Below are 15,239 nucleotides of genomic sequence, written 5' to 3'. Positions count from 1 at the left end.
AACAAAGAAAAATTATTAAAAGCAACAAGGGAAAAATGACAAATAACAAACAAGGGGACTCCCATAAGGTTAACAGCTGATTTCTCAGCAGAAACTCTACAAGCCAGGAGGGAGTGGCATGATATATTTAAAGTAATGAAAACGAAGAACGTACAGCCAAGATTACTCTACCCGGCAAGGATCTCACTCAGTTTCGATGGAGAAATCAACAGCTTTACAGACAAGCAAAAGCCAAGAGATTTCAGCAGCACTAAACCAGCTCTACAACAAATGCTAAAGGAACTTCTCTAAGTGGGAAACACAAGAGAAGAAAAGGACCTACAAAAATAAACCCAAAACAATTAAGAAAATGGTAATAGGAATACATATATCGATAACTACCTTAAACACTCCAACCAAAAGACACAGGCTCACTGAATGCATACAAAAAGAAGAACCGTATATATGCTGTCTACAAGAGAACCATTTCAGACCTAGGGACACATACAGACTGAAAGTGAGGGGATGGAAAAAGATATTCCATGCAAATAGAGATCAAAAGAAAGCTGGAGTAGCAATACTCATATCAGATAAAATAGACTTTAAAACAAAGAATGTTACAAGAGACAAGGAAGGACACTACATAATGATCAAGGGATCGATCCAAGAAGATATAATGATTATAAATATATATGTACCCAACATAGGAGCACCTCAATACATAAGGCAAATTCTAACAGCTATAAAAGAGGAAAACAACAGTAACACTATAATAGTGGGGGACTTTAACACTTCACTTACGCCAATGGACAGATCATCCAGACAGAAAATTAGTAAGGAAACACAAGCTTTAAATGACACAATAGACCAGATACATTTAATTGATATTTATAGGACATTCCATCTGAAAAGAGCAGATTACACTTTCTTCTCAAGTGCACACGGAACATTCTCCAGGATAGATCATATCTTGGGTCACAAATTAAGCCTCGGTAAATTTAAGAAAATTGAAATCATATCAAGCATCTTTTCTGACCACAACTCTATGAGATTAGAAATCAAATACAGGGAAAAAAATGTAAAAAACACATACACATGGAGGCTAACCAATACGTCACTAAATAACCAAGAGATCACTGAAGAAATCAAAGAGGAAATCAAAAAATACCTAGAGACAAATGACAACAAAAATATGATTATCCAAAACCTATGGGATGCGGCACGAGCAGTTCTAAGAGGGAAGTTTATAACAATACAATCTTACCTCAGGAAACAAGAAAAATCTCAAATAAACAATCTAATCTTGCAACTAAAGGAACTAGGGAAAGAAGAACAAACAAAACCCAAAGTCAGTAAAAGGAAAGAAATCATAAAGATCAGAGCAGAAATAAATGACATAGAAACAAAGAAAACAATAGCAAAGATCAATAAAACTAAAAGTTGGTTATTTGAGAAGACAAAATTGATAAACCTTTAGCCAGACTCATCAAGAAAAACACCAAACAAAGATACTACAAAAAAAAGAAAACTACAGACCAATATCACTGATGAGTATAGATGCAAAAATCCTCAACAAATACTAGCAGACAGAATCCAACAAGACAAATAAAGGATCATACACCATGATCAAGTGGGATTTATCCCAGGGATGCAAGCATTCTTCAATATATTCAAATTAATCAATGTGATATACCATATTAACATATTGAAGGATAAAATCCATATGATCATCTCAATAGATGCAGAAAAAGCTTTTGACAAAATTCAACACCCATTTATGCTAAAAACTCTCCAGAAAATGGGCATAGAGGGAACCTACCTCAACATACTAAAGGCCATATATTACAAACCCACAGCAAATATCATTCTCAATAGTGAAAAACTGAAATAGTTTCCTCTAAGATCAGGAACAAGACAAGGATGTCCACTTTGGCCACTATTATTCATCATAGTTTTGGAAGTCCTAGCCACGGCAATCAGAGAAGAAAAAGAAATAAAAGGAATACAAATTGGAAAAGAAGAAGGAAAACTGTCAGTGTTTGCAGATGATATGATACTATACACAATTAATCCTAAAGAAGCCACCAGAAAACTAATAGAGCTAATCAATGAAACTGGTAAAGTTGCAGGATACAAAGTTAATGCACAGAAATCTCTTGCATTCCTATACACTAACAATGAAAGATCAGAAAGAGAAATAAGGAAACAATCCCATTCACCACTGCAACAAAAAGAATAAAATACCTAGGAGGTATTTTACCTTTTACCTAAGGAGGTAAAAGACCTGTACTCAGAAAACTTTAAGACACTGATGAAGGAAATCAAAGATGACACAAACAGATGGAGAGATATACCATGTTCTTGGACTGGAAGAATCAATATTGTGAAAATGACTATACTACCCAAAGCAATATATAGATTCAATGCAATCCCTATCAAATTACCAATAGCGTTTTTTACAGAACTAGAACAAAATATCTTAAAATTCGTATGGTGAAATAAAAGACCCCAATAAGCCAAAGCAATCTTTAGGGAAAAAAACAGAGCTGGAGGAATCAGACTCCCTGACTTCAGACTATACTACAAAGCTACAGTAATCAAGAAGGTATGGTACTGGCACAAAAACAGAAATATAGATCAATGGAACAGGATAGAAAGCCCAGAGATAAACCGACGCACCTATGGTCAACTAATCTATGACAAAGGAGGATATACAATAGAGAAAAGACAGTGTCTTCAATAAGTGGTGCTGGGAAAACTGGACAGCTACATGTAAAAGAATGAAATTAGAACACTCCCTAACACCATACACAAAAATAAACTCAAAATGGATTCAAGACTTAAATGTAAGACTGGACACTATAAAACTCTTAGAGGAAAACTTAGGAAGAACACTCTTTGACATAAATCACAGCAAGATCTTTTTTGACCCACCTCCTAGAGTAATAGAAATAAAAACAAAAATAAACAAATGGGACCTAATGAAACTTAATAGCTTTTGCAGAGCAAAGGAAGCTATAAATAAGACGAATAGACAACCCTCCGAATGGGAGAAAATATTTGTAAAAGAATCAATGGACAAAGGATTAATCTCCAAAATATATAAACAGCTCATGAAGCTCAATATTAAAAAACCATACAACCCAATCACAAAATGGGCAGAAGACCTAAATAGACATTTCTCCAAAGAAGACATACAGATAGATGGCCAAGAAGCACACGAAAAGCTGCTCAACTTCACTAATTATTAGAGAAATGCAAATAAAAACTACAGTGAGGTATCACCTCACACCAGTTAGAATGGGCATTATCAGAAAATCTACAAACAACAAATGTTGGAGAGAGTGTGGAGAAAAGGGAACCCTCTTACACTGTTGGTGGGAATGTACACTGATACAGCCACTATGTAGAACAGTATGGAGGTTCCTTAAAAAACTAAAAATGTAATTACTATATGACCCAGCAATCCCACTATTGGGCATATACCCAGAGAAAACCATAATTCCAAAAGACAGATGCACCCCAATGTTAAGTGCAGCACTATTTACAATACCCAGGTCATGGAAGCAACCTAATGCCCATCGACAGATGAATGGATAAAGAAGATGTAGTACATATATACAATGCAATATTACTCAGCCATAAAATGGAACGATATTAGATCTTTTGTAGAGACATGGATGGACCTAGAGACTGTCATACAGACTGAAATAAATCAGAAAGAGAAAAACAAATATCATATATTAACGCATGTATGTGGAATCTAGAAAAAATGGTACATTGAACCAGTTTGCAAGGCAGAAATAGAGACACAGATGTAGAGAACAAATGTATGGACACCAAGGGGGGAAAGTGGGGTGGGAGGGTTGGTGGTGTTGGGATGAATTGGGAGATTGGGATTGACATATATACACTAATGTGTATAAAATAGATAACTAATAAGAACCTGCTGTATAAAAAAAATTTAAAAAAATTTTAATAAAAAGTTATCAAGTAAAAAAGAATATTTATTAGAGCTATCCATTACTTTCCTTACTCACAAAGGCTGTTCTAGCTAGGTAGCAATGTATTGATAGTAACATAACAAAACCAATTCAAAGTAATTCAATACAACCTATTTAAAAATTACATACATGTAAATTGTGGTAAAATTGAAAAAAATTTTTTAGGCTTAGCACAGAAAACCAAAAGCAAAGTTTTCTATGATCTCCCCAGTTAATTTTGATTTTCCTTAAGATTTGACGACAGGCCACAAAATAGGCACATTTATTAATCAATTATAATAGTATTTGTCATGCAAATAGGATTTGCTAGCCTTATTTCCATATGCAGCAATGTTGGACAGCTTAGAGTTCTGGGTCATAAATTACAATAAAACCTGGGTCTTCTGTTTTTTGCAGTAACAAATTTTGTTTCTTATAGTTAACTAGGAGTTAACAACATTTATCACTTAGAATATTTCTATTAATTAATAAAGTTGGAAAAATATTGCATATCTATTCTAGTAGTTTTAACTTTTTCTTAGAGCAGAATTATTTCATTTAAGGAAAACATCTAGAATTTCATTAGCCAAGATGAACAAATGCAGAGTTTCTACAACTGATAGGGAGCAATAGGTGATCCTCCCCACACCCCTCCAAGGAGTACTTTCATTTCCTCAACCTAGTTTAAACTTTCAGTGCTGAATGAAATGTCAATATAAAAATAGCTTGAAAACAATGGTGTTGTCTATTCTCCTTATTTCACTCTTATGGAAACAAAGACACAGAGGTATCTAATGAAGGAGTCGTAACCATCCCCCATGTTTCTTAACTTCCAAGCCATGCCCTTCTCTATCACACTACAGTACTCTATTTTCCCCTCGTAGAATTGGGAAACATAAACCCTGAACATGAAAGAAATTATTTATGGTTAGTTTGGAATTCTTTTCTGTCTAAAAGTTGTTTACTCTGAAGTGTGAGATTTCCCTCTATGGTTCACCAGCTAAAAGCTGCATGGATTGGGCTGAGTATTTCCTAATTCTGTAATCAGGGATTGATTTACATTGTTGGCAAATGCATCCTTTAGAATCCCAACGTAAACTTTAAATGTTCGAAGTTGTGGAAAGAGTATAGTGCACTGAGTACTGAGATATGATGTTAATACGCAAACTTTGTTGGAGAGGAAAGACATGAATAATCATAAGAAAATAGATTTTAAATGTCATGAATTTCTTGTTGGGCAATAATGAGGAGGCTGGCTAACCACAGTGTACTGTACAATGAAAACATTTCTTCCAGAATGTCCTTTAGGGTTATTTATGAATAGCTACCACTCTCCCCTCCATGCTCTGGCAGCCACCATTTTTTCCCCAGTATTTTACACATTTTATCTTACTTATTCCTTAAAACAGTTTTATTGAGATTATGACCATAGACAGACAGGCAGGCTTTGAACCTGGGTATTTAATACTCTACCTCCACGATCTCTATTCTCTATGCCTCCTAAACTTCAGACTGTGTGGCTATAGTACCCAGGACAATGCTGACATTAGTGAAACTCAATACTGAGAATGTACAGAATGATTCTCACCTTAGACCAGTCACCCATTCGCCACACATAGCATTTGGAGTAATCTTCACAGTCCTCAGCCTCCCTGGGTCTGGTGGAGAGGACGCATTTCTTTCTGGGGTTAGTACACCTCACGGTCCGATGACGTACACCTTTGCCACACTTCACTGAACACTGGAAGATAACAGCAGAGAAGTGTGGATAAAGCTGGTGATTAAGAGATACAGACTGATGATCAAATTACGTTAGGAACTGGTTCTCATCATCTCTCACAAGCCTATTACCCACATAAAAGCCAGAATGAAGGAGAAGGAGAAGGAGAGCACCAGGCTACAGCCCAGCATCAGAGGCCAGGTGGAGCTTCGGCATAGTGCTAGGGGTGAATGGGTTTCAGGAACACAGGACCATTACTACAGACAGTCCTGTAACACAGGGATTGTTTATGAAAGACAAATAATAAACAACGATCAAAATGTAAAACGCTAAACCTGACTGACATCAATTTTTTGCATATAATTATATAAGGAAATTCATTTTATTTTTGCTAAGATTTAGTTTGTTTTAGCCTTAAGAAGTGTTTGTGAAAAACGACAATTTCTAAGAGAATATCATTTCTCAAAACTTTTCTTAAAGCTAAAACAGAGAAAACATAGCAAAAACAAAACAGTTTCTTTACATAATTATACACCCCTAGAAATAATCATTCTCAATGGCTATATGGATTGAAAATATAATTCAGTTCAAAATAAGTTTAGTTCATTTCATGAATAATTGACGCTTGACTGACAGTGTGACATAATAGGTATGAAGCACGTAAGATGTAACTGACCATATCGTTTACATTTATGCTCCCCATTATGGAATATGTATAAAGCTTCCCAGTTTTAGAAAGTTATGCATCACTGATTATCTGGACACAGGAACCAAAATGGCATTGGGTGGGAGATGGGAGAGGGAGGGGGGGATGAGAGATATAGCAAAACTTGAAAACCTAATTTATATCTGTGTCTAAAAAAGGTCCAAAGAAGGAGCTGCAGGTATGCACTTAGCAAGAATGTAGTAGAGGAATAACCATGCAGATTCCAGTAGTTGTCTTCCTGAAAACTTAAGCATAGAACTCCTGAAGTTTTAAATACAATAAAATTTGCACAAATGCATCATTGTCTCATAATTTATGGTTTGCATTTGAATATCCTGAGCTTTAAGGTGGACTACATGTGTGATTTGGCATTTTAAGGTTTACATTTTTATTTTTTGCAATCAAAACTAACCTTGATCCATAAACTCAATTTTTATATTAAATCAAGACAAAAGAGACATTTTTAAAATTGGTACATTGCGTTGACCTATTACTTCTCCTACCTGGTGCCAAAAATCTGTATGGTAGGATATTTCTGACCTATTTCCTCCTGAAGAGTTTGCAGAAATGCTAGTTAGGCTGAAGGAAGGGTATTTCTGTTTCTCTGATGTTCACATGAGTCTTTTCTCCAGATTGTACTCATCCATTTTCATGTAAAATTGGACAATCCATTCATTCTCAAAAGTAGTCATTATAAATGAGGAAGAATCTATGCCAGAGTGAGATATAGCTTAGAAAAGTAAGACAAGAGAAAGTCACACTATGTGCTAGTGTGTTTTTTTTGGGGGTGGGGGTGGGTTAATTGAAGAATATTCCCAAACCTCATTATCTAAGCTACTTTATCCTCAATTTTCAAAAGAATGGCTACTTATTGCAGCCTAGCATTTTCTATTTGTCATTTTTACATCTTAGCTAATATTCTGAAATTAAGCATATTTTGCTCTGGGTGTGTGTGCACATGTGTCTTTGTGTATATATATGCGTATACAAGTGTGAGGGTGTTTATGTGTGTGTGTGCGCATGCACGCACATGCCCACCTAAAATGCTCCAGAGCAGCTAGTAAATATAAGTAATGACTGGTGTTATCATAAGCAGATATGTATCATGATAAGAGAAAATAAGCATACAGTTTGGCATGGAACAAAGCTGCATGCTACAGCAGCAGCTGTAGCTGCTGCTACATACTAGCTGGTGGGTGTATGGTGCAGTGAGCCTGGCAGCATTGGGTTCAAATCCTAGCTCCAACACTAAGCAGGACTTTAGGTAAACTATTTAATTTCTCTGAGCTGTAGTATTTCACAAGGGTGAAACTTAACTTTTTTGCATTGCTGATTAAATATCAACAAGATACTAAATATGAAATAAGAACAGAATCCCTGCTCACAGGAAATGACTGTTAAATGTTAATGTCCTTTCTTCTCCTTTCTCTTCTAATGCTCAGGAATATGAGTCAAATGTGTATTTTCTTTTTTTTTTTTAACACCTTTATTGGAGTATAATTGCTTTACAATGATGTGTTAGTTGCTGCTGTATAACAAAGTGAATCAGCTATACATATACATATATCCCCATATCTCCTTCCTCTTGCTTCTCCCTTCCACCCTCCCTATCCCATCCTTCTAGGTGGTCACAGAGCACTGAACTGATCTCCCTGTGCTATGTGGCTGCTTCCCACTAGCTAGCTATTTTACATTTGGTAGTGTATATAAGTCCATGCCACTCTCTCTCCAAATGTGTATTTTCATATGTGTCCACTAAAGAGTATACTCATGGTAAAGAAATAAAAAAGCTGGATTCTAAAATGTATATAATATATGCTCTTGATTACGTTACAATAGTCACAGAACAAAGAATAAATCTGTTTTTTTCCTACTTTCAAAATTATTTATAATGAATGTATTCCTTTTATTACCAGAAAAACCAATAAATGGTGCTAAAACTGCCATGCAGAGAGACTCTGAACATGATAAAACATGACCTTATATAGGCTAAGAGTAAGAAAATCAGAGGGAAAAGGAGAAGCATTGGGGTGGGTACCGTACCTCGGACCACACGCCCGCCTCCCACACGGTCATGCAGTCCTGGCCCTCGCAGCGCTGGGTGGAGGCCGGCTTGGGCCCGGCGCAGTCCCTCTCCTGGGCTCTCATCAGGGTTCCATTGCTCAGCTGCTGGGTACAGGCCACTTGTCTGCTCTGCATCCCTTTTCCACAAGTTCGTGAACATGGGGTCCATTCTGTCATCATCCATCTAAAAGTAAAGCAAGAGTCAGTGAGACAAGTTAAAAGATATCTACTTACTACATATTTTGACATGGCTAGAATTAGCAGAATGTTTACACAATAGATTTATACTTTTTTTTTTTTTTTTTTTACTAATATTTGTGTTTTCCCTAAGAAATCCAGGCTTTCTATCGCTTCTCCACACTCCTCATCTCAGGGCCTTGCTCTTATTAGAATCTCAAAGGATGTATTAGACTCCGTCCCTGTCATGTTGCACGCTTTGCCTGCTGCTGCCCGTCACGTCATATTGCCATACTGAGGTACCTAACAAGTATAAAATTGCTAACATACATGAGTTGGTCCTATTCTTTGCATTTTGAATCTTTACAATAACCCCACATATTAGGTACTACAACTATCGTGGCCTTTTACAGAAAGGGAAACCAAGGCAAGGAGAGGCGTAGTAACTTACCAAAGGCCACAGGTTGTGGAGTCAGAAATTGAAATCAGGCTGCAGACTACCTCACAAAGAGACATGTGCAGGTATTTGCAAGTAAAAGAAGCCTGCCACGGAGAACTCCTTACTTATCTGGAGGAAGTAATCACTAACGTATTATGCCCATCACCTGCAACCAGATTGCTGTTAACACGATAACATTTGCACTGCAGTACTGCCTCAATGAAGTTCCTGTCTGCTCATCTATCAAGTATGATGCAGACCTACCATTTTGCTTTGGAGACCCCTAGTAGATTTTTCCTAAAGTGAATATTTATCTTCCAAATTTATTTCAGTTTCTGCTTCATCTTTCTGCACAAGGATACCTAGGCTATAAGCACAATTTAAACCCATCTATATGCCTTTCCCCTCAACTAGGGAACCAACCATGGAACTATGGAAGACACTTCTGGAAAGAGAAGTATTTGCAATTTCATGAAATCCTAATTTTTTAAATAAAATAAATTTTAGAAATCCTTAGTATAATGATGAAAGGTTACTTTTTTCATTCCTTGGAAAGCTGCTGAAAAATAAGAACAAAAAAATGAAACATATTGTAGGGAGAGAAAACATTTTATATTTTAGAATTCATCTAATTGGGAATTATCTCATTTCCTCATTTTCCAGCCTCCTTCTTACAAAGCTATATACTAGTGCATTAATATATTTTATATTTGGTACATAGGGTTACATCAGGCCATTTGGTGACTTTTTCAAAAAATGTGAATGGTAATTAGAATGTTTTTTACCATGGTGGGGAAAAAAGAAGAAGCAAGAGGAACAAAAGTTGTGCTATGCCAGTAAATCTTGGAAAGATTTCCTGTGATGACCCCTCAGGATTGTCCATGTCCATATCTTACTTTCCAGTATTTTGGTTAACCTCACTGACATTGCTTCTTGGTGGTTCAAAGTACACTGCCTCCTTTTCCAAGGGAAAGAAGATAATAATTGCTAACAAAAAGACTTCCAGTCTCCAGCTGCAAAAATTTCTCACTCAGAAATGTATCAACCTTTTAAAACTATTCATTTTACCAAGTCATTATCAAGGCATTTTCCCCCAAGATAGCTGAGGTCAGTGAATGAACAACAAATGGTGTGTACTGTACATTCTGATTCTTCACAGACCAGGTTAGGAAGTGACAAATATGCTCTAGTCCTCAAATCCAGGTCATTCAAGATTCCTGATATATCAGAAAAAGCTCCTGCTCTTTTATCCAAATGGGAAAGCTATATGGTATATAAAATAAATGGTGTTTTGAAACATTTTAATAAATTATTTAACATAAGATAAATTAGCATTTTAATGTCTATTAAAAGAGATTAAAAAAAGAGAAAGATAATTCTTAGGAATAGTAATAACAACAACAAAAAAAATCCAGGTTCTTTAGCTGACAGGGCAAAAGCTAAAAACTCAGCATCTGTTATCTGCCTAGCAATGAATGGAAAAGACCCAAGGACCTGACCGTAGGAAACAATATTTCCCTAAGTCACCCTTTCTGTTGATTACTACCCTGCCTTATAAAAACACGTAATTAAAGCAGCCGCATAGCACAGGGAGATCAGCTCGGTGCTTTGTGACCACCTAGAGAGGTGGGATAGGGAGGGTAGGAGGGAGGGAGACACAAGAGGGAAGAGATATGGGGACATATGTATAACTGATTTACTCTGTTATAAAGCAGAAACTAACACACCATTGTAAAGCAATTATACTCCAATAAAGATGTTAAACAAAACAAAACAAAACAAAAACACGTAATTACAGAGTTCAGATGAAAAGCATATGGTCTGGCTCGTGCAAAGGGCGTTATTGAACATTATTGAAAGTAATGTACGTTTTTCTTTTGCATATTCTTTTACATACCATTCTTCTATTCTCTGGAAGCATATTTTTCCCTTTGAGGGGGAGGGAAGAATTGTTAGAGCACGAATGCAAAGAAAGGAAAAAGTAGATAATCAGCTTTTGATACCTTAAATACATACACTGAGTCTACAGAAAAGCAAGTCTTGAAATTTCAGCTTTGTAGAGGAAGACAAGATTTTCCAAATTCTTTTAAGCTCCGGTTAACATAGCATGAGCCAGATCTGGAGGGCTTAACAATTGAGTTTTGCAATAAGCCAGAAATAGAAGGAACTTGGGACGCAGTGCTACATCTGAAGGGGAAGGTAGGGGAAGAGGGAAACCAGAAGAACTGAGCATTAGAGATTACTGAAGACAGAAAAGCCTAAATATAGTTACTTGGCAACTCTGTTTCTCCCTCTCCTTTCACTTCCCCATACATTGTGGTGGAAGGTCATGAGGAAGATTATATTAGTTAGAGAGCCATTCTGTCCCACAAAGTTTTGAGGACTTTTGACACTGGGGCTGAGTTCCACTCAAGCCCAACATTAATTTTTATATGAAAGCACAGAGATTTTTTGGGAGCCCTGTGCCTGAAACCATTCTGCACAGCCTTGCTGCAAGCCCACCCCAAAATCATACTAAGGTTCCATTCACCCATCTCTGCTGGTTACTGAGGCATAGGTTTCTTTTACACCACTTTAAGGTGCTCAGTATTGCTGTTCTATCCCCTACTCTTGAGTTTCTTGCCTGCTTTGTTGCTTATTACTCACTGGGGAAGTCACATGGGACCGAAGCAACCAACTTTCGAATAACTAGGACTCAGGTCGGGAATCTGGTGATCAGAGACCAGGAACCAAACAGTTTGCCTTGGGGTCTCTGGGGCAAGGAAGTAAGGATCTAGCCTTAGGGACCAGAAGGACAAAATGCCCCCACTGTTGTGTAGGGGACTGGGTCCTGGCCAGTCCCACTTTAGTTTATATCGTCATTGGCAAGTGCTTAAAACACCATTTTGGAGAATTTAGCAATGAGTAGCTGAATTCAACCAAATAACCAGATTTTTGAAGAGGTGACCAACAGGTTACCAGCTACTTTTAAATACTCCTCTGCCATCCAGTTAGGAGTTGTCTTCACACTGTGGACAACAGCTAAAGTTGAGGTCAATCCTAACTTTGCTTTCCTAACACTCATTCCATCAAGTTGATTATCTTTCTTTCTTAGACCCTGCTTATTTAAAGCCTTACATTTTGGTACATATCCACTGCATTGCTTTTAAGAAAATGGGATTTTGTTAATGAGTGGTGGGACAGGGTTACCTTGTTTGGCACGGTTGCTCATTGCACTTGCGAATCTGTGGCTCTGGCTTGGTTAAGTATTTGCATTTCTTATTGTCCACAATGCTGATATTTTTGTTCATGATTTTCGTGCAAGACACTGTTGTCTTCCTTTCTCCTGAAAAGAGCAAATAAACATAAAAAGAAATGTTATTTTAGGCCTCTATGCAATGGACTTATTGCATAGTCTTATATGCATGTTTATTTGAGGTATTCCTAGACTTGTAATTTTCATATTTTAAACAAATTTTAGGTTAGATCAATGAGGATGATATTATTTATAATTTATATAACAAAATGTATCTCTAGGCTTAAGGAAGATAATGGTAATTTTTTTTCTTGTTAGCAATTAAATGGCAAGTTTTATAATACAAAGGGATTATGGTGCATAAGTTGATAAGATGTTATTTAAATATTTTTATAAAGGACTGTGCCATCTTTTAGCATTCAGCGGTGGAAAGCAGTATTTGTATGAAACCTTTGTGCTGTCATGAAAGCACATAAACATGTGTATAAACGTGTGCACATTTTATCATCTGGCTGTACACCATCAGGGGGTAAGTTATGGGAAGCAAGCTTATCTTGAATATAACTCAGACCTTTATTCTTGTCACTTCTGGTAAAGACCCCAAGAATTCAAGAAATCCTCATTCCCTAGTGATTATCCTGTTCTCTAAGAGAAGCCATGGGAGTTTTCCCATTTTCCACCAGCTTTCAGAAAACTGGCTTTTCCCCTTTCTCTGGTAAGATAAAGTCTGATTATAAAAGGTAAAAATGACTATTTGTATGCTGTATTCATTTTGCTTAGAGTCCTATAAGCACGCTTGCTTGACAACACTTTTATTATTTCATCTTACACTGAAAAAGCCTACCAAATATGAGCTGATTCTGTTTCTCTAAAAAAGTTTAAATATCTATATAGGATTTAATAATTTAATTTAACTTGTTTGACATTACAAAATAATTAAATCAGCCAATAATTTTAAAGCCAGACAGGTCATGAAGGATTAAGAAAAGAAAAATCACAAGTCTTTTGGGTCACTATTGAAGGGCCCATTAGTTAGGATCCTATGACTATCATGCAATGATAATTAGGAAGCTCAGAGCATTCATACTGGTCATGCCAAACAGGACAGCCTGGGCTTGTGGCAGAGAGGTCATTCTGTTCTTTAATTAACAGAGAAGGAGGCTGGCATCAAGAAAGGATGTAGAGAGAGAGAGAGAGAGAGAGCTACTTTGAATAACTTTTGAATATCTTTTACTTTGACTTGAGGGGGATTGGGAGAGACAGGGGTAACCAAGTGGAAGGCAAAAGAATAGAAACAGGTTCAGGATCTTTCCTTGATTACCCTCAACAACACTGAGCATAGTCCCATGACAATTTGTAGTATAAAAACATGACTATATCTACATACATATGTGGATTAACTAATAATTATATCTGTGGTCACTGCATGTCATGTTATTAAAAACATTTAGATCTTTAGATCTTAAGTTCCATCTTCTAGCATAGGCAGCACAATGTTGGCTAAATTATTTTCTATCTGGAGAATCCCAGAGTTCTGGAGCAATGCAACTTTTTCTATGGTAGCTCAAGACAGACAAGAGTGCCAAGCAGGTAAAAGGTCTTTTCCTTCGAGAGGGAAAAGGCATGCCTTCAACCAGGACTCTGGCACTCAGTGAAAGGTGCACCAGTGGGCCAACAATGAGGAGGACCTTGAGATGGACATCCAACCAAAGATAAGTAAAAGGTGCCCCCCAGGTGCTCCTTTCTCCACCGAGAAGTTGCCTTGGAACAAGGGTGCATGACTTGGTAAATGGAGCATGGGCTAGATTGTGGTCCCTGGGGCAAGGACTTTATGTGTAGTGCCAGCCGCCTAACTAATGCAACAGTCATGTCTCAGAGGTCCACTAGCCTGACCTGTGCAGCTCATGCAGTCAGGTAATGTTATGCTAATGTGTAGAGGAAAGGCAACCTTACAAGCCCCAGGCAAATGTTTAAGGGCTGTCCAGGCTATTCCGTGGTAGGTCAAGAAGGGTGGGGTGAGGCATTAGACTTAATCATAATAGTGTTCAATACCCACCAACTTCAAATAATTTTCAAATAAGCTGCTAGAGAAGCAGAAATGACTTATGATGTTAATTTTTCTTCACAGAAAAAACTGGCTTTACTAGGTAGGAGTTACCTAAATGTGAAAATTTGGGAAGTTTTTGGTCAACTTCCACCTAGTTTCCTATGCCTCAGGTGCTCCTATATGACCTTTATGAAATAGGTATAACACAAATTTTGTATAATGCTAGCATATGTAAGTATTATTTCTACATGACAATGATGCCTACCTAAAAGGATTAAAATAAATGTTGCTTTTATGAAATATAAATATTAGTTTTAAAATCTAATTTAAAACCTCATAGTTATAAGACACTTTTTTATAGAATAGATGTAGTTGTCTAAACTAATTTAAATTTAATGCTTTTTGCCAACTACAGCACAAAAAGATGACAAACAGACAATATCCAGAAAGCCTTTGCTGAACTTCAGCGTAGCCACGGAATGAGTAACTCAGAGCTAATTACACTGCATTTTTTCCTTTACTCGGAAAATATCTAACCTTAGTTATGTTGGCCCAGAGGTAACATATTGAGCTTTTGAAAAAAATCTTTTAAGTATTGATATATCAAAAGAGATACAGGTACTGGCACCACTACAGAGAGCACCTTATTCGTGCTCTAAAAAAGTATGAAGGCATGTGAGTATGAATTGGAACATTTCCATCTACATTGTAGCAAAGACCCTCACATCGTAAGTGTTTTGGCAGCTAGAAGAGGGATTAGCCCTACTTTTAAAAATTATTTATTTATTTATTTATTTTTGCCGTACGCGGGCCTCTCACTGTTGTGGCCTCTCCCATTGCGGAGCACAGGCTCCGGACGCGCAGGCTCAGCGGCCATGGCTCACGGGCC

At 36.9% G+C, this 15,239-nt stretch overlaps 1 protein-coding gene across 1 annotated transcript in view; it reads right to left on the bottom strand.

The window, feature by feature from the left end:
• The window catches only part of ADAMTS19 (ADAM metallopeptidase with thrombospondin type 1 motif 19), a 307,854-nt gene that overhangs the window by 23,162 nt on the left and 269,453 nt on the right, over positions 1 to 15,239 (bottom strand). Inside the window, exons 19-21 of the mRNA XM_024123327.2 lie at positions 12,258 to 12,393; positions 8,432 to 8,636; positions 5,551 to 5,703 (exon numbers count right to left, since the gene is read on the bottom strand). Of these exons, the coding sequence (XP_023979095.1) occupies positions 5,551 to 5,703; positions 8,432 to 8,636; positions 12,258 to 12,393 (494 nt within the window). The remainder of the gene's footprint in view (positions 1 to 5,550; positions 5,704 to 8,431; positions 8,637 to 12,257; positions 12,394 to 15,239) is intronic.

Source organism: Physeter macrocephalus, chromosome 8 (assembly GCF_002837175.3).
Source record: "Physeter macrocephalus isolate SW-GA chromosome 8, ASM283717v5, whole genome shotgun sequence".
In the NCBI taxonomy this organism is placed as follows: Eukaryota; Metazoa; Chordata; class Mammalia; order Artiodactyla; family Physeteridae; genus Physeter; species Physeter macrocephalus.
The sequence above is the reverse complement of the archived record's forward strand: the minus strand, read 5'-3'. Positions and strand labels throughout refer to the sequence as shown.